Raw genomic sequence first — 22,221 nt, 5'->3', positions numbered from 1 at the left:
CTTACAGAATTTTTAAGATAAAAATTTAGTTTTTTTTATTATTAATTTCTATTTTATTGGGTACCCAATTATCCAAACCAAACCAATCCATTTTTAATCGGTTTAGTTTGGTTCGAGTACATACACAAAAAAACGTAAATTCGAACCAAACCAAACCAAGTACAATTTAATTGGTTCGGTTCTAATTTTACCATAAATCCAAACCAACCTAACCCATGTTCACCCCTACCTGGTGGCCTAAAAGTCGTCTGCTTAGACCTGAATCTGGGACTTGGTTGGACTAGTGGTGCAGGACTTGCCTAGACTGGTGGTGCAAGACTTGGCTGGATTGGTGGTGAAGGTTCAGTTTTAGATTGCTATGCAACAACATTCACAATATGTGGTTAGTTAAAAAAAATGAGTTGAACAATAATACCGTAGGCCAGGGGGGATTATGAACCCCAGGCGACGACGACATTTCAATTGCAGGGATGGAGTATTTAGTCCCTGCAATAATTTCTAGTGACACGTGGCACTTGTATTTGACGACTCAGCCTCCATTTGACACATCATATAGGCAACCTGTTCGTAACCGATTACAGGGGTCAATCGGTTTTCATGGAATATTTACATCTCCTCTTCAATAGTTTTCATCTTCTCTTCAATTATGCTTTTTCATATGCTTTTTCTATGCTTTACAGAGGAGGAAAAGAAGGATATGGAAAGCTTTTGCGAGGAGATAAAGAAATCTTGGAGAGAACAAGAAATCTTTCTCAAGAACATGGAAGTGCTTTTAGACTAAATGTTAGATACAAGGGAGGAATTAGAAATAATAAAAAAAAAACCCCTATACCAAGTGAAATCCCAATGAAGAAGGAGGTTGTAAGGGATAAAAATAACCAAGAAAGTCCACACTCCAAAGAAGTAGAGAGTTATATGGAGGATGATTTAATTGAACCATTAATCCAAGAGGTTCTTGAGGAAGAGGACACTCCAACCATCACACAACACCTAAGTCTTAAAATCAAGGAAGTCAAGGCACTCAAGAAAAACACTCAAAGAAGGATTGTGACCAAGAAATAGAAGAGAACATCCATGAAAAAGAGAAGGTCAACAAAAAACAATCCAAATCCCACCCCAACAAGCAAGAGGAATCAAACTAATAACAACAAAAGAAGGCTTGTTAGGAGGCAATCAAATTAAGGGGCATCAATATTCTCTTCTTCTCCCTTGAAGTCATTTCTCTTAACTAATTGGAAGAAGAGGAAGAAAATTCAAGAACCAATATGTCAAGCTAATTACACTAAAAGAACGCTTGTTGGGAGGCAACCTAACCGTTGGTAACAATTTCTTGCTTTACTTAGTTTTACTTTCAAATAATTTGGCATGAGATTGCATAGAATAAGTTTGGTGTTGTCATGCAATAATTTGATTTTCAATCTTCACTAGGTACTTGCATCATTTTAAAAATGAAAGTATCATACCAAGTTTGGTGTGGCTACTTACCTTTCATGCAATGTACCATGCACAACCCACTTATTAATGCAATCACATTGTCTCTTTTCTTTGTGCCTTGATTGTTATCTTTAATTTTGCTTGCTTAAACACATGCATTACTTACATCATTATTTTAAGACATTCATGATTAATTCACAAGCCCATCACCACTTTTCTCACTTGTTGCTTTGAGGACAAGCAATCATTCTAAATTTGATGTTGGAGGGAGAGAATATGAGAAAAATGACAACAATAAAGATGAACTACAATGTGGTTAAGTTTCTTTTCCTCTTATTTACTTCTTATACTTTCAATTGCATGATTGTCTTCCATTTCTTTTATATGCATGTGTGTTCTTCTTTTTGAAAAAGCATAGTATAGTTTTGAATTGTACCATGTTGCTTTTACATCATAATTATCATCTTAAAATTTGTAAGTCAAAGCAATTAAACATCATGATCATAAACAAACAAGGTAACTAAAGAAGAAGCTAGCATGAGCATATAAGTATTGGGAGGCTAGCATGACTATTTTTGCTCAATTGCATTTGAATTTGTTTAATTGAAATTTTCATCTAGAGCTTTTTGTGAAAATTTTGAAATTTTGAAATCCTTGAAGAAGCAAATTAATTAAATCAAGTAAAAAAAAGGGAAAGAATGAGAAAGTTGAAGGGTCTAAGTACCAATGACAATTCATTAGTCAAGTACTTGTGGTGTTTATGTATCAAGCAAAAAACTTGAAAACAAAATACTTAGAGTCAAGGCTAGACTCAAGTACAAAGCACTCCCTCAAAGTTTAAGGCTCTAAGCATCAATGATTAGAGAGTAAAGAAAAGAAACAAATGAGCTTAAAGAGTTCTCTAATTAAATGCTTGTGGTGCTTATGTATCAAGTGGTAATACTTGAAAACAAAATATTTAGAGTCGAAGCTTTTAACTAATGGTGCAAAGCACCTAAGAATCTAAGCTAAGAAAAAGATGAAGAGCTTATTTCAAAGAAGGAATATAAAGAAAAGATTTCATAAAGTGAGCTAAATAGAAACATCAATCATTTAAATTTTTTTTGTGATTGTTGCATACATAGTAAATTAGCCAACCATGGATATTAAATTGCTACTCTTCTCACCTTGGATTGTCAAATTGTATTGCATGATTCTTTATTTACTTGAGGACAAGTAAAGTTTAAGTTTGGTGTTGTGATGCATGTGCATCATGATGTGTTTTTCTATACTTTTTCATATAAAAACCAATTCATAATGCTTAATTATGGAGTGTTTTCGGTGTTTAAGTTGTATATTGCTTTGATCTTTTGATTTGATAAATTTTGTAGAAAATAATATAAAAAGAAGCAATAAAAGAACTAATAGAGGAAGCACACTCTCAAGGTGGCAAAAGAGTTGGAAACAAACTCAAAGAGAAGCAAAGAGGATTTGCAACCCTGAACTCTTCATACTCCAACAAAAATAAATTGAGTTACAAAACTCCAAATGAGGTGATTTTAGTGTCATTGGAAAGTAGACTTCCAGATCTTTCCAACCATATATAATACTCCATAGTAAACACTGAATTTAAGGGTGCAAATCACTATTCTTTTAGCACTACGTACTTGGCATGCCTAGGAAAGTGGCACGCTAGGCCAAATTTCCCGAGGACAATTTCCTGCATTTTGCTAGACTGACCTCTTCATCTTGGAAAGAGTATAACTTGAGATAGAGAGATCCAAATGACGCGCTTCTAACGGCGTTAGAAAGCTTACTTCCAGAACTTTTCAATGATATATAATAGTTTATAGTGGACGTGCAGTTTGGGGCCGTGAAGGATCCCATCTTTCAACGTACAAGATTTCCAAAGCCTCAAAAGCCCAAAGTGTTACCAAAGTGCCACTTCGATGACACTCCACATTGGGCCACTTCTAATAACCCAATTCTTTTATTTATTTTTTAATATTTCAAGCCTCAAAGAAGAAAATTAAAATTTCACAAGCCTAAGTCAAGCCACAATTAACAATTAATCAGGGCCACAAGAATCATCTAAAAATAGTTAGAAAATTTGCATTTGATTGTAATTTCATTTGAATTTGTAATTTAGGTAGCTTATAAATAGGACCTTAGATTCATCATTTTACACGCACTAAGAGGGGGTGGAGGTGACTCCACACCTCACTCTCATCCTCTTCTCTTCTTCTATTGTCTTTCATACACACTTTTGTAAATATTTTGCTATGAGTATCTAATTTTCATCATTGGGAAAGAGAGCTCTATTGTTTTTCAATAGATTAATTTGATTTCTTCTCCATCTTAAATTCTTCTTTTATTGTTTCTTTAGAAAGAATCTTCGTTTTTCATTTCAAGGATTTAGTTATCTTGGGAGAGAAATTGAATTCACATGGATTCTATGTGAGCCTTGGGAAAGAGATGATAGAATCATGTTTGAAGTTCTTTCTCACAATTGAGTAAATTTGAGTTTGGATTTGATATAGTGACATGTAATCATCCCAAAACTTGGGTTTATGAGATTGTGTGGCTCTAAATTAGAGACTGATTTTCATCTCTTCTCATGAGCAATTAGATCAAAGAATTGACAATTGATCAAATTAAGAGAGATTGAATTACCAAGGAATTGGAATTCAGTCACTTATGATTTGTCAAGAGATCAATGAATTGAATGATTGAAGATGAGATAAAACTATTGATCCAAAAAATACAATATCTCTTGATTCTAGTGTTAATTTCATTCTTAATTCTTGTTATTCATTTCTTGTCTTTAATTCTTGTCATTTAATTGTTCTCTTTAAATTCTTGTCATTTACTTATGCACCTTTATAGCTTTATTTACTTATGTACATTTATGCCTTCTAAGTGTTTAAGTGTTTGTAGAAATGCTTTACTTAGTTTTACTTTCTAGTCATTTACATTCTTGCAATTTAACTTTTAACACTTTACATTCTAGTCATTTACTTTCTTGCTCTTTATTGCTTTCATTTAATTTCAAGTCATTTACATTCCTTGTTTGTTCATCACTCAAAATTGAACCATCTAACTAGAATAATCAATCAACTATTGCTTACTTAATCCGTTAAATCTCGTGGGATCGATCTTACTCTTGGTGAGTTTTATACTTGATACGATCCAATGTAGTTACTCATAGTTGTACGGAATATTATGTTTTACAATTTTCGTATTACCTAGTTGAGGTTTAGTAATAATTAGTGTGTGACATGTCCTAGGTTTAATTAATGATAGTAAAAAGGAGAAGTGACCGTGAATATAACCCTTTAGAGGGTAGAAACTTAAGGCAAATGTTGTTTCATACTCTATTAATAAATGTCAAAAAGTAAGAGACAATGTATTGAAGAACTGGTTTAACGAACAACAGCTCCAAACAACAATAACAATGACAATTAACCTAGACAATTCATTAATTTTAGATGATTGAAAACAATAAAGAATGTGAAACGGATAGCTCATAAATTATAGTTCCATAAATTTAAAGAACACCAAATGTAACCATATACCAATCATTTCCTCATATTCATATGTATTGTGAACTCCTGTTAATTTTTTAAATTTCCTATACTTTTTTCATAAATAAGAACGAAATTGCACATAGTACTTGTTAATAAACTACTCAATATTAAGAAAGGCAAGATTGGAAGATCATTGCTTACATGGAACAAGCGAGCATCTACCTTTCAGTTTGAAAGAAATAATAAGAAAAATAACATTCCAATAAAAAAGTCACACATGATTCTTGAAAAAAAAAATGGATTGTGCGTGCATAAATAGGCCATCAATTCAGATGCATTGAACATTTAAAGGTTTTTTATACAATTGCAGCAGAAGAGATGAAGAAACCACGCTAACAGAAGAAGCAGCCATGCAAGCACCGGCGAGCCATGGGGGCAATCTGATTCCGGTAAAGGGGTATAAGACACCGGCAGCAACCGGCATGCCTAGGACGTTATAGCCGAGAGCCCAGATATAGTTGAGGCGGATACGCAACATGGTCTTTCTGGAAAGATCTATGGCTGTGATCACATCTTCCAAGCTGTTTTTCACAAGCACTATATCAGCTGCTTCTATGGCTACATCAGTTCCAGCACCTATTGCCATACCAACATCAGCAGCAACCAAGGCCGGCGAGTCATTTATTCCATCACCCACCATTGCCACAGTCATCCCTTTCATCTGCATCGATTTCAGTATGAAAACTCAGACATTCATCACATGTTTTTCTTTTTACAATCTCTTATATAGACCCTCGTATATGTAACTCAAATTTGCCTTTTACACCATAAGTTTTTCGGATCCATTTTAAAAGACTGTTTCCGCAAGCCTTTTTTAAAAAAAAAAAAAAGTGTAGGGACAGCACTTTTATTAAATTATGGCCAAAAAGTAACCATCAAAAGAAAAGTGAATAATCCTACACCATTGGATGAAATCTCACACCATTAAAAACATTATTGATGGCTACTTGATGGCTACAAATCACAAAAGTTACTAGCCCCTAACACTCCTCTTTAGAGGTTATTACAAAACAAGGCTTACCTGTAATTCTTTCACCTTATCAGCTTTCCCTAGTGGATCTGTCTCGGCGAAGACCTCATCAATACCAACTTCGTTTGCAATAGCAGTTGCAGTAGCAAGGTTATCACCGGTTGCTATGATGCTTGAAATGCCCATGGTGTGGAGAAAAGATATGACACGCTTAGCTTCGGGCTTTAATGGATCAGTTACAGAGTATGCTCCAGCAATCTTCCCGTCGATGGAAACCAGAACACAAGTTCTCGCTAGAATTTCATTCTCAGACATGTACCTCTCAACCTCGGAACTTAGTGGAACATTACAAGCATGCATAAGTCTCTTGTTTCCAACTAGAACTGTTCTTTCACCAACTTTTCCACACACACCAGCTCCCACTTGCACCTCAAAGTCCTTCACATCTGGCACTTCCTCATCGTTGGAACCAAATTTCTTGCGCAGCTTCTTTGCATGTTTAACAACAGCTTTTGCTAGTGGGTGCTCACTACTTGACTGAAAAGTTGTAGAAAGAGTTAGTTGAAATATTATGGATAAATAAAATTGAAGTTCTTTAAATTAGAAAAACTCCACTATAAATAAAAATTGTTCTCTTTTTCGTCACAGTAAATGTGTGAAAACTAAAAATGCAGCAGCAAAGTCTGAAAATCATGGACAGTTACAAACTTACAATATTTTCAAACTAATTAAATGAAACATAAATGGTATTGAAACCAAGTTTTCTTCGATGGAAAATAAATTCTTAATTGTTGGTAAATAAACTAAGCTTATCAATAAACTATGAGCAACTTGAAGAATTCAAGTTAAATTAAACGCTAGGGATTCCAAGAAGCATAAAAAGAACATAAGAATAGTCAAAGAAAGTTATAAAATTTTATTACAACTCCAACTTGATAAGAATGGAACAACTGGACAAGGTAACTGACTAGAAGAATCAATAGTCATCATAAATCTCTGCTCAGTTTGTTGCACTGTCATAGGTTGTGTTAGGCATTAAGCAATGTTATATTGTAGTATTTTATTCTACATGTTTGCCTATAAATAAAGGCACGTGTGTGCTGAATAATTCAAGAAAAGCACAATGAAGATATTAGTTGACTGGAAAAGTTTTCACTTCCTCTTTTTTTGTGTTATGTTACCATTGAGAGAAATTATGAGAGTTTCTTGTGTGTTAGAAGATCCTAGGCAAATTAATTTGTGAGTTTGACCTTCCGTTTGTTGAGCTAAATTTGATTTTGGGTTAATATACGATGACAAATATTATTTGGATTAAAAGTCTAATTATTTATTTAATGTATGTGCTAAGTAATCCAGGTCCATTTATGTGTTGCTTTAGTCCAAATGAGTGTTGCTTCAGCAACTTAAGCTATTACAGGTCCAACACTTTAGCCCATTACTTGCTAGATGAGAAACAAATCAGTACATGAGCCAAAAGAGAGAGCACCGAACAAAAAGAAGAAAGAGAAGGACATCTGTCAACAACAAAGACAGTTGTAGTTCTAACAAAGCAATTAGACATAAGAACAATTTCACTACTCCAAGAACATCAGCAAAACACAATTCAGAATGTGGGAGAGCAAAACACAGACTTGCACAAAAGCAGAAGCAGCAGAGCAGCTCCTCGGATAGCAGAGGTAATGGAGCAGAGGGAGAAAGAAAAGCATGCTAAGGAAAAAAGCAAACCCAAGGGCAGCAGAGGTGGTGGAATGGTTCCTCAACCTGCAGAGTTAGTGGAGCATGATGAAAAAGGACATGCATGCCTTCGGAGACAGCTCCAACGGGTGAATGGTACGAGGGAATGGAAGAGGCAATGGAGAGCAAATTGGAAGAGCAAGCTGATTCTATAAAAAGCCTCACCTCAACATTTGAAAGCAAAGAAAAGGAGAAAAAATTCAGGGCATCATATCCTCTCAATCGAGCTGAATTCTTTTTCTTCTACTAGTGATTCATTTCTGATTTTATTTGTTATGGCTATCTTATGTCATCCTTTGTATTGGAAAAAGGCTAAATATGTGAGTAGAAAAAGCCATAAGAGAAAAGGCAAGAGTGATGCATGAAAGAGCCACTGAAATTCTGTGTAATTGAGTTGTTGAACTAGGACTAATTTCCTTTGCCAAGTTGGGTTAGTACTCGGTGAATTTGAATCTGTTTAGGTTCACCTTTAAAGTTGGGACAACACTTGGAAAGCTAAGTTTTGGTGAAGAAAGCTTAGTGGTAGATACTAGTCGAATTAGGTTGTAATTCAATAGTATTGGTGATTGTAATTAGTTGATTATAGTGGAAATTTCACCATGGTTGTGGTGGAGACTGGACATAGGATTCATGACACTTAGAATCTGAACTAGGATACATGCTGGCCGCTTTTTCTTCTTCCCTTCTCTTTTATTTTTTGAGTATGAGACAAAACAAAAAAATCTCCTACATAAGTAGCTTTCGCGAAAACAGAGCTTGAAACGTTCATTTTAGAGCCAACTTGATTCAACTCCCCCCCCCCTTTCAAGTTCAAGCAGTTCCATCAATTGGTATCAGGAACAAGGTCTCAAGGAGTCAAGCTTCACAGCTTAGAACAAAGATTCATGACCAACAATATGGATCCTAACATCATGGCGTACACTCTTATTGAAGGACAGTCAAATAATAGACCTCCTTATTTCAATGGCAGCAACTATTTCTACTGGAAAGAGAGAATGAGAATCTTCGTGTAGTCAATCGACTACAACATTTGGAAGATTATTCTCAACGGACGGACGTTCCAACAAAGAAAAATGCTGATGGAGAAGTTGTGGCAAAAGAAGACAATGAGTGGATAGAGGAAGAAAAGAAGAAGGTTGAACTCAATGCCAAGGCTATCAACCTAATGCACAGTGCAATCAGTTTTAAAGAATACAGAAAAGTGTCAAGGTGCAAGACGGCTATAGAAATCTGGGACAAGTTCAGACTCACCCATGAAGGCACTAAACAAGTGAGGGAGACCAGAATTAATATGTTGATGAAGGAATATGAAATGTTCAATATGAAGGAGGAAGAGAGCATCGATCAAATATTCGAAAGGTTCTCAATAACCATCAATAATCTGGATGTCATGGGAAAGAGCTATTCCGAGAAAACCTTGGTGAGGAAGATCTTAAGGAGTCTTACGAAGAAGTGGGAAGTAAAAAGTACAGCCATCTCTAAAAGAAATGATTTGATAAAAATCACCTATGATGAGCTAAGAGGCAAGCTGCTGGCCTATGAAACTACTCACATGTCTCAAGACAAAAATAACAAGAAGAAAAGTGTAGCACTGAAATCAAGAATGAGAGCCAAAGAAAAAGAATCTTATGACAGTTTCTCAGATGAAGAAATGGTGCTCTTTACAAGAAAAATGAAATTACTGAGATTCAAAAACAAAGGCAAAGAAAGTTCTTCATCCAAAGATTTCAAGAAGGATCAAGCCAAGTTCACATGTCACCACTGTAAGGAACCGGATCACTTCAAGTCAGATTGTCCTCAATTAAGAAAAGGCGAAAAATCAAAGAAGGACAAAAAGAAAGTGATGATGACAACATGGGAAGACTTGGAAAATGACATCAATTCTGAAGACTCAGATCAAAAGGCTCAACTCTGCTTGATGGTTGATCACGATGATGAAGATGAGGTAGATCTCTCTGACCTATCTATTAATGAATTGCACTACATTATCAAAGACTTTACTATGAACTCTAAGAAACTCTTAGATAAATATGTTAAATGCAAGAAAGATAATGAAATATTGAGAGCTGAAAATGATTTCTTACTGAAAAAAGTAAAGGCAACCGAAGCTTGTGATGAAATTTTTTTAAAAGAAGAAAACAATGCTTTAAGAGCTGAATTAAACAAATTCAAACTCAAGCATACAGTCACTGCCTCCACTGATTTGATTACTGAAAAATAAAAGGTTGAATGAACAAATTAAAAACCTTAATGAAGACTTAGCGAAATTTGTTCAAAATTCACAAAATCTTGATAAATTACTTGTTTGTCAAAGATTTAGTGGTGAAAAATCTAGACTTGGATTCAAAGAGAAAAGTAAGGCTATTTTCAAACAAAATGTTAAAAAATCTGAAGCTTCCTCTTCCAAGATTTTCAAACAAAAAATTTTTAGTAAAACTAAAAAATCAGTGAGCAAGAACCATTGCTATAAGTACAATAGAAAAGGTCATGATCCTCAACAATGTTTTATCTTTCTAAGGTCTTTTGGTAATGATAGTAAATTATATAAAGTTGTTCATGATTATAATGCTCTTGAGCAACCAAGAAGATTTCACATAAGAGGATCCAAATGAATTTGGATACCTAAGGTTAGTTGAAAAACATGCAGGTTTGCCTTACATCCAAGAAGAAATTGGACATGTGGTATTTTGATAGTGAATATTCAAGGCATATGATCGGAAATGATACTTTCTTTATCAAACTCAACAAGTATGATGGAGGATTTGTCACTTTTGGAGATAATGGTAAAGGTAAAAGAATTGCCATTGATAAGGTTGGCAAAAATTTTTTTACTTGCATTGATAGTGCCTTTTTAGTAGATGGGTTAAAGTATAATCTATTGAGTATAAGTCAATTGTGTGACATTGGATATGTTGTAACCTTTAGGAAAGTAAATTGTAGGATCATTAATGAAAAAACAGGGGTTGTGTTATTTGTTGCAAAAAGAAGTGACAATGTTTATGGTCTCACATTAAATGATCTTAAAGTTCAAAATGTAACTTATTTCCCTTCAATTAAATTTGAAAAATGGATATGGTATAAGAGATTACGACATGTTAGCATGTAACAAATCTCTAAACTTGTTAAAAAGGGTTTAGCAAGAGGTCTTTCTAACATTAAATTTGATAAAGACATCACTTGTGATACTTGTCAAATGGGTAAACAAACAAAAATCTCTTTTAAACCTAAGGAAGATGTCTCAACTAAAAAACCATTAGAGCTGTTACATCTTGATCTGTTCGGACCAATTGGGACTCAGTCTTGGAAAAAAAAGTTATGAAATGGTTATTGTGGATGACTACACTAGGTTTGGTTGGGTGTTCTTTCTAGCTCATAAACATGAAGCATTTTCTATTTTCGAAAAATTCAGCACGAAGATTCAAAATGAAAAGAGTTTAAAAATTATTTCAATTAGAAGTGATCATGGAAAAAAAATTTAAAAATCAACACTTTGAATCTTTTTGTGATGAACTTGGTATATCACACAACTTCTCATGTCCTAAAACACCACAACAAAATGGTATTGTGGAAAGAAGAAATAGAAGTTCACAAAAAATGGCTTGAGCTATATTGTGTAAATATCAGGTTCCCAAATTCTTATGGGCTGAAGCTACGCTTTAAATCGAATCCTCATAAAAAAAATTTTGAAGAAAACTCTATATGAACTTTGGAAAGGGTATCCACCCAATCTTAATTACTTTCGTGTGTTTAGCTGCAAGTGTTTTATACTGAATATCAAAGAAAATTCGAAAAAAATTGATCCTAAAACACATGAAGGTATCTTTCTTGGTTATTCCACTAATAGCAAAGTTTATAGAGTATATAACAAGAACTCTAAATCTGTTGAGGAGACCATGCATGTCACATTTTGTGAGTTTAACCTTGTTCCTAGCGTGTGTATTGATGATAGTCCAAGTTTTGAAACTGAATTGCCCAAGATCACTGAGTTAATTACTCAAAATTTGAGTTCTCAAGAAACTGCACCTGCTAGCAGCAAAAATCTCAATTCTGCAGGAGACAATTTAGAATTATCTCCTATTGCAGCAGAAAATCTTGATGTAGAGGCCATTGTAGATCAAGAGGAACCTGAATCCTCTACCCAGACCAAAAGGCCAAGAGAATCAAAATTTCTGAAAAATTATCCTTAAGAGTTCATAATAGGTGATCCCTCCAAAGGAATGACTACTCGTTCATTTTTGAAAAGAGCCGAATCTAACAACATTGCTCTTATATCAAAGATTGAACCTCAAAATATCCAAGAAACTCTCGCTGATCCATCTTGGGTATTAGCCATGGAAGAAGAATTGCAGCAGTTTGAGAAGAATCAAGTCTGGACCTTAGTGCCTCACTCAAATGGAAAGAAAGTCACTGGCACAAAATGGATTTTCAAAAATAAAATGGGTGAAGATGGAACCATTGTCCGAAACAAAGCAAGATTGGTTGCTCAAGGCTATGATCAAGAGTAAGGGATTGATTTCGATGAATCATTTGCACCTGTAGTTCGAATGGAAGCCATTAGGTTGCTCTTAGCCTATGCAGCTCACTACGGCTTCAAGCTTTTTCAAATGAACGTAAAGTGTGCATTCTTCAATGGTATAATAGATAGAGAGGTATATGTGGCACAACCTCCTGGGTTTGAAAACAAAACATTTTCTAACTATGTTTTCAAACTAGCTAAAGCCTTATATGGTTTAAGACAAGCTCCTAGAGCTTGGTATGAGAGGCTTAACTCATTTTTATTGAAAAATAATTTTCAAAGAGGAGCCACTGGCACTACTCTATTTATTAAAAATCTCAATGATCATTTTATTCTTGTGCAAGTTTATGTTGATGATATCATTTTTAGTTCAACTGATGAGACTTTGTGTGCAGATTTTGCTAAGCTAATGACAAGTGAATTTGATATGAACATAATGGGAGAATTAACTTTCTTCCTAGGCTTGCAAATCAAGCAAATTGCTGAAGGAATTTTTGTTTATCAAGAAAAATATGTCAAGGAACTTGTCAAAAAATTTGGGCTGGAATGCGTCAAGCCGATGGGAACCCCATGCATCCAAATATCAAGCTTGACAAAGATGAACAAGCTAGAGATGTTGATGAGACACGTTACAGAGGGATGATTGGCTCTTTGATGTATCTAACCTTCTCGAGGCCTGATATCGTATAAAGTGTTGGTGTGTGCTCAAAATTCCAATCAAAGCCTAAAGAATCTCATCTCTCAACTGTCAAGAGGATCATCCGATATGTGCTTGGTACCACTAATTATAGTTTATGGTATCCCAAAACTGATTCCTTTCAATTAGTGGGTTATTGTGATGCAGATTTTGTTGGGGAGACGATTGATAGAAGAAGCACAAGTGGCATGTGTTGCTTGCTTAGCAAATCACTCAATGTATGGTCAAGTAAGAAGCAAGCAACAGTGGCACTATCCACTGCCAAAGTTGAGTATATTGCAGCCTCTTCTTGTTGCTCTCAATTACTATGGTTGAAAACTCAGTTAGCTGATTATAAATTGAAAGTATCTAATATTTCATTATTTTGTGACAATATGAGTGCTATAAATATTTCAAAAAATCTTGTTTTGGACTCAAGAACAAAGCATATTGAAGTTAGATTTCATTCTATAAGAGAACATGTGCAAAATAAAAATTTAGATATTCAGTTTGTTAAATCTAAAGATCAACTAGCTGATATTTTCACTAAACCATTGATAGAAGAGAGGTTCTGCAAATTACGAACTGCACTGGGCATTCTTAATTTATCTAATTTTTCTGATATTCTGGTTTAAGCATTTTGTCTCATAGATCGAGATGAGATTATTCTGGACAGATGATAAGCAAGCTTCATAAACTCTTTGTGATGCAATCTAGTCTCGTTGAAAGCAAGTGAGATTTGGTGGACCTGGTGTGTTTGATTGTTTATCATCAAATGGGCCACCTTTGTTGAAGCACCTTAGGCTCTCACTAGACTTAGATATTAGAAAGTTGTTTTTGGTCCCAAAACTTAACATTATTTTAAAATTGCATTTCATTTTAATTAAATTTTCAAAATTGAAATTATAGAGGTTACGGTTGTAAAATTCGAAGGTTTTCAAAAGTTTTTTATTTTTATCCTTTTCAAGATGAAACTTTTATACTAACTAAGACCTATATTAATTCTCCACTACATACACCCTTTCACACTCAACTCCTCCACAACTCCTTCACTCCACTCCACTTTTCAAAAGTTTTCATTTTTATCCTTTTACACTAACCAAGGCCTATATTAATTCTCCACTACATGCACCCTTTCACACTCAACTCCTCCACTCCTCTTTCACTACACTATTCCCATTCTGAAACTAACCTGTGTCCTATACGTATGGCTCGCAAAAAAGAGCAGTCCGTAGAAACTCTCATAGTGGTGCTCACTCTTCACGTTCTTAACCCTCTTCTCCTATTTCACTGCACTCACAAACATCTCCTTCTCCATCTCCCACTAACTCTCCTCCCACTTCTCCTCATAATAACGCTCCTGAAATGGCTCGCACCAAGACCATCGCTCGCCATCCTGGAGTAGCTCCTCGCCCTACCTCCTCTCAGCCAAATGTCTCACAGCCCAGCTCTTCTCAACCCAGTTCTTCCCGAGGAAAGAGACCTGTTTGTGAAGAAGACGAAGAGCTTCCGTCACCCCCTCCTCGCCACAGCCACGATACAGTCATCGACTTTCATCTTCGTTCTATTTCTGAACTAAAACTTTCCAATCTCATTGCCTACAAATCCTTCTATACTGACTTCCCTAAAGAGTCTTTTGATCGTCACCGTTATAATTCCTTCATGAACTACATATTATTCTGCAAGGATATTTATAAGCGTACTCTCTGTCCTTCCAAACTTGTAAATCTAGACAAGTTTTGTAGAAAAGGTCTAAACTTTACACCTCTGTTTACATATCAAGGATGGATTTTCATTCTATCCATTCGTGACAAAATTTTATCCTATCTAGTGAAGCAGTTCTATAAAACATGTCATACAAAAAAGGAAGAATCGCATCCTTTGTTAAAGGTCGCACAATCATTCTTGACAAGTACCACATTAGTAAAGCCTAGATTACCAGGAAAGGGGGCTTGATGTGTTCACCTCTGGTAAGTGGGATGAAACTCTCAATGTGTCATATTTTGAAGCCCTAAGTACTGGATCAACATTCCTCTCCTTAAAAGTACCACTCCCACTCATAAGTTTCTTGGTCCAATCCGTGCCCAGTTGCACAGGATTGTGAACCATATAATTCTGCCTCAGAGTGGCTCTTTTCAGCGAGTCTCCTTTTGTGACACACTGGTTCTGTTCGCTCTTCTCTCCAAAATTCCAATTTCTTTTGCATAAGAGCAGAAGCAGCAGAGCAGCTCCTCAAATAGCAAAGGTAATGGAGTAAAGGGAGAAAGAAAAGCATGCTAAGGAAGAAAGCAAACCCAAGGACAGCAGAAGTGGTGGAATGGCTCCTCAACCTGCAGAGTTAGTGGAGCAAGATGAAAGGACATGTATGCCTTTAGAGACAGCTCCAACGGGTGAATGGTACGAGGGAATAGAGAGCAAATTGGAAGAGCAAGCTGATTCTATAAGAAGCCTCACCTCAACATTTGAAAGTAAGAAAAGGAGGAAAAAATTAGAGTATCATATCCTCTCAATCGAACTGAATTCTTTTTCTTCTACTAGTGCTTCATTTCTGGTTTTATTTGTTATGGCTATCTTGTGTCATCCTTTGTATTGAGAAAATGCTAAATATGTGAGTAGAAAAAGCCATGAGAGAAAAGACAAGAGTGATACATGAAAGAGCCACTGAAATTCTGTGTAATTGAATTGTTGAATTAGGACTAGTTCCCCTTGCCAAGTTGGGTTAGCACTCGGTGAGTTTGAATCTGTTTAGGTTCTCCTTCCAAGTTGGGACAACACTAGGGAAGCTAAGCTTTGGTGAAGAAAGCTTAGTGGTAGACACTAGTTGAATTAGGTTGTAATTCAATAGTATTGGTGATTGTAATCAGTTGATTATAGTGAAAATTCCACCATGGTTGTGGTGGAGACTAGACGTAGAATTCATGACACTTAGAATCCGAACCAGGATACATGCTGACCTCTTTCTCTTCTTTCCTTCTCTGTTTTTTTTCTGAGTATGAGACAAAACGAAAAAATCTCCTTCATAGGTAGCTTCTGCGAAAACAGAACTTAAAACGTTCATTTTAGAGCCAACTTGATTCAACTCCCCCTCTCAAGTTCAAGCAGTTCCAACAACGTTAATTCTTCTTTATTAGTATTCAACATCTTTTCAACTTACAGGATCCAACAATGTTCAACAGAATAAATTTATATCAATTATTCAGATTTCCAAATTAGTATAGTATGCAGCATATAAGAAAAAAAAGGAAAATAATTACCTCCACTGCTATTGTCATGTCATAAAATTCTTCCATAGTAAATTCAGAAAACAGTACTGCGCTAACTACCACCGGCTCTCCAACAGTTAGTGTCCCGGTCTTATCAAACACAACAACTTTTACCTGCATCAGGAAAACAAAACAAGCTCCTATCAGAATCGGCAGCGAAAGAATGAGGGATATCGGGATATGTAGCATACTTGTGTCAAATAACATGAGATAAGATATGCTAGAAACTAGATTATGCCAAACATCAATACTAGAGATATAATGAAATGATATCAGATATGAATAGTGCCTACAAAATTAGCAGGTCAAAAATAAAATAAAATAAAATAAAAAGTAAAAATACACCTTCCATGATGATTTTTAATGCTATAATTTCTCAGCAGAGAAGCGGAATCCTTGCATAAATTACAAGAGAAGAAGACATTATAGCTTTAGCATTAGCAACAACCAGCTAGTAAAGGATATAAGCAATGACCAAATGTTTTTCCTTAGTTCATCAAATATCCCAATTCCAATGTACTTATCATGATCATTTCAATCAAAGGAAAACAGATGGACAATTGTTGCATAGCAACAACCACCTAGAAAAGGATACAAGCAATCGCAAAATATCACATCTGTTTTACAATTATGTACAGTGAATCAAGGTTTTATTTTGAACCCTTGTTGCAAATGGAAGGAAAGTTTACCTGCTAAAGCACAATTAAACAGGTATCGAGTAACAAGAATAAAGAGTTTCATTACCTTGTGTGCCTTTTCCAATGCATCTCCACCCTTGATGAGAACACCTTGAGAAGCACCCATGCCTGAAGCAACCATGACTGCAGTTGGTGTTGCTAGACCCAAAGCACAAGGGCAAGCAACAACTAGTACAGAAATAGCAAATTGCAGAGCAAGTTCAAATGCATTCATTGCTTTTGGTATCCAATGCCTAGGGTATAAGCCAACTTCCCCAGGAACAAACCATCCCATCCAAGTTAAAAATGCTGCAACAACCACCTAAGGATGCAACATAAGTACAAGCAGCATCCCATGGATAAAATATCATTTAAATGCTAACATCAATTAAGCAATTACATAAGAATTTATCAGCTCTTTTTTGCAGTCCAGTGGAATTAGCAATTAAACAAAAAGATAACGTAAGAAACATAATCACAGGATGATAGCATGTCTCAAAATGTTTTATGCTTCAGTATTTGACAGAATCCTTGAAACAAAGGTTACATTTCATAGCCATGATTATTTCATACACTTGATAAACAAAAAGTAACGAAAGGGAACCCCTTTTCAGATTTTTTTTTAAATAAAAAAAATGTAAAATAAAGTAAAATGGGAGGGGAAATTTTGAACAGAACCTGAAGGGATATTTATTACATTAAGCCTCAACATATGAATAAAACCTTTTCTAATAATGATGAAAAATTTGAAGGATTTAGTTAAGGAAAGACACTCACTAATGGAACAAAAACCCTTGAAATGTGGTCTGCGAGTTTTTGAACTGGTGCCTTAGCTAGTTGAGCGGTTTCTACAAGCTGAACAATTTGAGAAAGTGCAGTATCTGATCCAACATGTGTAGCCTTAATCAGTAAGCAGCCATTCTCATTGATTGTTCCACCAATAACCTGCTCAGCAAATTTCAAGAAATTAAAAATGTTTCACTAATTTAAAGTACTGGAAGTTTGATTAAAATAATCAAAGATGCTTGTTTCTCTACAGAATGATATCAACCGCCAGAATCCAATGAATATTAAATAAGCTTATCAGTAAACACATCACAGAGTGCATACACTCAGGTTTAGTTGCCTATCTTTCTTGAAACTTTCATCAAACGATTTCAACATTCAACCTCCGTGTATGTTTTTGTCATTTCCCCCTAATTTATTGGGCAGATTTTGCCATCATACTGAAAAAGAGTCATACCATATGAATAATACCTTGTCACCAGGACTTTTATCAACAGGTTTTGCCTCCCCGGTAATCATACTTTCATTTACATAGCTTTGCCCTTTTATGACAACACCATCAATAGGAATTTTGGCCCCAGGAACAATCTTAAGTATGTCACTCTTTTGTATTAGTTGAGTGTCAATTTCTGTCTCTGAGATGACATTTTCATCAGCATCCATGTCCACCAGATAAGCTTTATCAGGAACAAGTTGTGTCAGCTTTCCTAAAGCATCTGAGGTTTTCCCTTTAGCCAAATTCTCCAAATATTTCCCTAATAGAATAAAGGATATCAACATGGAACTGGTCTCAAAGAAATCTTGTCCTTGAAAAGTATCTGAAGTCAGTGCTTTTATTAAAATGTATACGGAGTAAAAATAAGCAGCATTAGTTCCTAATGCAACCAGCACATCCATGTTAGCAGATCTTCGCCTCAGTGCATGATATGATCCTACATAAAACCTAACAAGAGCTGCCGTAGTTAAATGATTGTAAAAAAAGAAAAAAAATTCTCCATTTAGTCCAAACAGTTGAAAAAAAAAACTATTATGTCTAATAAATAGCATCAAAAGCAAGAAATAGAATTAAACAATTAATCATATATTAGTAATACCTTTTGCCAACTATGAACTGCACAGGCGTACTAAGAATCCATCTCAGAAACAGCCCAAGAGTTAGCATATGGTGGATCTTATAGTTCAGCCAGTTTCCATAGGGAGGAAGCATGGGAAGCACCATGGCAAATACAAACACAGGAACCGAAAATAAGCAGCTGAACAAAAATTGGTCCCTATACCTATGAATTTCATCCACCTTATCCCTTTCTCTTTTTCCCGAAGTAGTGTGCAAGGATGCCTGGTACATCTTGGTGCCAGAGCTAGCTGTCTGAATAAAGTGAATGAGAGATCTTGGACCCGTAATATCCGGTTCATAGTTAACTGTTACTATATGTTCTGTCAAATTGAATTCAACATGATTCACACCTGCTGCGAACTCAAGCGAAGACATTACAATATTTACATCTTCAAGAGAATCAACCCCTTCTAGTTTTAAATGCACTTTGTTCACATCATTAGCAGAGCTAATAAGTTCCGCTCCAAAACCAGCATCTTCTATAGCTTCAATTATCTTGTTTGCATCGGCGAGGTTAGGATCAAAGTACACTTTGGCCTCCTCTAAAGCTAGACCTACAGTTGCTTTTTTCACTCCATCAATCATCCGAAGTGCATTCTCAACAGACTCGGAGCAGCTTGTGCATGCCATCCCTTTAATCCTTACTCGGCATACCGATATTTCTTGCTCCTGAAGCTCATCAACTCCGAAGCCACTGTCTTCTATTGCTTCTTTTATGTTTTTCGCCTAAAAAGTGAATTTAGATCGCAAATTAATTTATTTATTCCAAGACAATAGGTACTACTAAATTTTTTTCCCACCTTACTTCTGTTATTTATTTATAATTACATCCACTAGTTCAGAGAGTTTTTCTTAACGAAAGTTTAAAACTCAGCACAATGATCCTATTTCTAAAACTTTCATAAACAGAGGTTGCTTGTGTTTTTTTTCTTGCATGAGAATTCTTGGTATGCTGGTATGAGAATCAATGAAATGGCCAAAACTTTAATTCAGAAAAATATTATAAAGCTGATTACAGTGACATAATTTCAGAAGGGTGACTTACAGTGATAAATTTTGGAGAATATTTTATTATAGCTCGGCCATCAAGCGGCGACACCATGATGCTGTTTACTCCATGGAGGTCCTTAATTGAAGATTCAACAGAATTTATACACGATGCACACTTGATGTCACCTATTTGAAACATAACCGTCCTTACTGCGGCATCTTCTGGTGAAGTCTGCAACAGAGGAATCTTAAGATCGCTATTAGCTTCCATTTCTAATCCTGCAAAAAAAAAAAAGAGTTCAAAATTCAAATAAATATGTGAAAACCAAACAAAGCCATAGCAAAATGAATAGTAACAACTTAAACCCCGAGAATTAACCCAAGGAAAAAAATACTCGAACCAAAATATAATTTCCCACTATATATTTCTTTTTCTTTTAAATTAGCAGTTACTCCAATTATTACAAGTCTTACATATCTCAAGAATATGGTCTCTAGATAATTTATAAGTGCGATACAACCCTCACCCTTTGCGCTAGCTTTTGGAATTAATTAAGTTAGACTCACTCAAGCTCAATTCTAATATAGTATCAAAATCTATCTAATCCAATGTTTTTGGACCATCCACGTGCAAATCTTCACGCTTCAGATAATCATTTCTGGGCACGAAGGAGGTGTATTACAAGGGCAACCCTCACCCTTGAGCTAGCATTGGGGTTGAAAGACTCATTCAATCTTAACTGCTTGTTTGAGCGTCATTAAATCGATACAGGTTAGAAGAAAGAGAAAAAAAAAAAAGCAAATTCATACAGCAGAATCTATGTTCGCAATTTTAACAATTAAGATTGAGCCAATTGAAGAAACGTACATGCAAAACTGTAAGTGGAGAAGCACAGCACTAACAGCAGAGTCTTTGGAATCAACGTTAAGAACGTGTGATGAATGAATATAGAACGCGTAAGAAATAAGACTAAAGAAGAATAAAACAAAAAAAAAAAAAAGGAAAAGAAAAAGGGTGTGAGAGATTCTAGGGTTACAAAAAGAGTTGAAGGAAGTTGAGTTGAGATGGTAAACAAAGAAAGTTATGTCCGGTTTAGTGTCATAGTGACGTGGTTTGGGTTTGCCGCATTTTGTATGTTAGTGGTGTGGTACTTCGAGGAGAGACTGTTTCTTTTAAATTTTTGAATTTGTTAACAGTAACGACCTCGTCGCTTCCCACCAACACTTGATTTTTTAATTTTTAATTATTCGATTTGTAGATGTTACCTATGTTGTTTGACCGTGAATAAGTTAATACTCAAAATACCATCTAAAATTTGATCTGGCTCTTCGAATTTTTAATTAACCCAAATTATATCCTGAAAATTTTAATGGTATCTTAAGTTGACTCTTTCATTCATTTTTGTTACTAAAAAGTTGACCTGACACAATTAGATGATATGATTTTACTATTTGTTTTAAAATGATCTTTATTTACACGTGAACTTACTGTATTTTTTTTTTCTTAAATTAAGAATGAGACTCGAACTCGCGATTTCAAAGCGAGTATAGAGAGATTATGTTATTTGAGGTATAACTCGTTAGCAGAATAAAATTACTGTATATTTATTGAAAAGTTTAAATTTTGATTTGCATATAACATTTTTTGAAAAACTATTACACTCTCATGCATGTATAACAAAGGAGAAAGTATTGGAATCAATATTAATTGTGTATAATGTGTACAACAAATTAAAAAAAAAAAGATAAAATTAAAATTAAAAATTAGATCATTAATTAATTATTTAATTTTAAATTTTAAAAATTTGAAAATTAAGATTAGTATTTAAATTCATTCACACTATATACGGTTATTTCTAATCTTACCGTAACCTTTAATACACGTCCAAAACTCACCGTCAGTCCGTCATCTTTTCTGGTTCTCACCTCGCGTCACTGAATTTCTTGCCGACCATACTGAGGCCGCCGCATCCTCCCACCGACACCGTCCTCACCTCCGCCGGTCAGCCCGATGCGCCTCGCCCTCCGACGCTCAGCCTAACGTTACTGTCGCTGTTTTCGTACCTCTCTTCCGAACCGGCTCTCGCTTTCTCCCATTCCTTCAACTTCAAGTCTCTTCTCACCGATGATAACACTATTCTCTTCTTCTTCTTCGGATCCAAGCATGGTTAGCTTCTTTCATGATTTGAGCCATATGTTTCAGTGCTGCTTTTGTCATGACTAGTCCTTCAAAATTATGTTTCACCACAATAATAGTTTCTTCTGTTTATTCATCTTCTTCTTCTATTTTAATGGTCAGTTTAGGATGGTCATTTTAGTAGGTATGTGGATGGTTATTTTATTTTTATGTAGTTGATTATTTTGATTAGATTGAGTTTAGTTATATATAATTAAAATATGTTAGATGTTCAATTTATTAGGTATGCGGATGATCATTTTTATCCTTAAGTGGATGGTTATTTTTATTAAGAGTGAGTGGTGTGTGGCAAGCCAAG

At 35.1% G+C, this 22,221-nt stretch overlaps 1 protein-coding gene across 1 annotated transcript; it reads right to left on the bottom strand.

The window, feature by feature from the left end:
- Positions 1–5,086: 5,086 nt before the first annotated feature.
- Positions 5,087–20,943, bottom strand: LOC112775535 (copper-transporting ATPase HMA4). The gene is made up of 9 exons (XM_025819227.3): positions 20,595–20,943; positions 19,782–20,005; positions 18,717–19,462; positions 18,094–18,565; positions 17,614–17,781; positions 16,904–17,158; positions 16,151–16,273; positions 6,022–6,507; positions 5,087–5,661 (listed from the first exon to the last, which is right to left on the bottom strand). The coding sequence occupies exons 2-9, from the start codon at positions 19,995–19,997 to the stop codon at positions 5,269–5,271; spliced, it is 2,859 nt and encodes a 952-aa protein (XP_025675012.1). The 5' UTR covers positions 19,998–20,005; positions 20,595–20,943; the 3' UTR covers positions 5,087–5,268.
- Between the last annotated feature and the right edge of the window lie 1,278 nt (positions 20,944–22,221).

The sequence above is a fragment of the Arachis hypogaea genome, chromosome 19 (assembly GCF_003086295.3).
Source record: "Arachis hypogaea cultivar Tifrunner chromosome 19, arahy.Tifrunner.gnm2.J5K5, whole genome shotgun sequence".
NCBI classification, from domain to species: Eukaryota; Viridiplantae; Streptophyta; class Magnoliopsida; order Fabales; family Fabaceae; genus Arachis; species Arachis hypogaea.
Note: the sequence above shows the minus strand (reverse complement) of the source record. Positions and strands in the feature narration are given on the sequence as shown.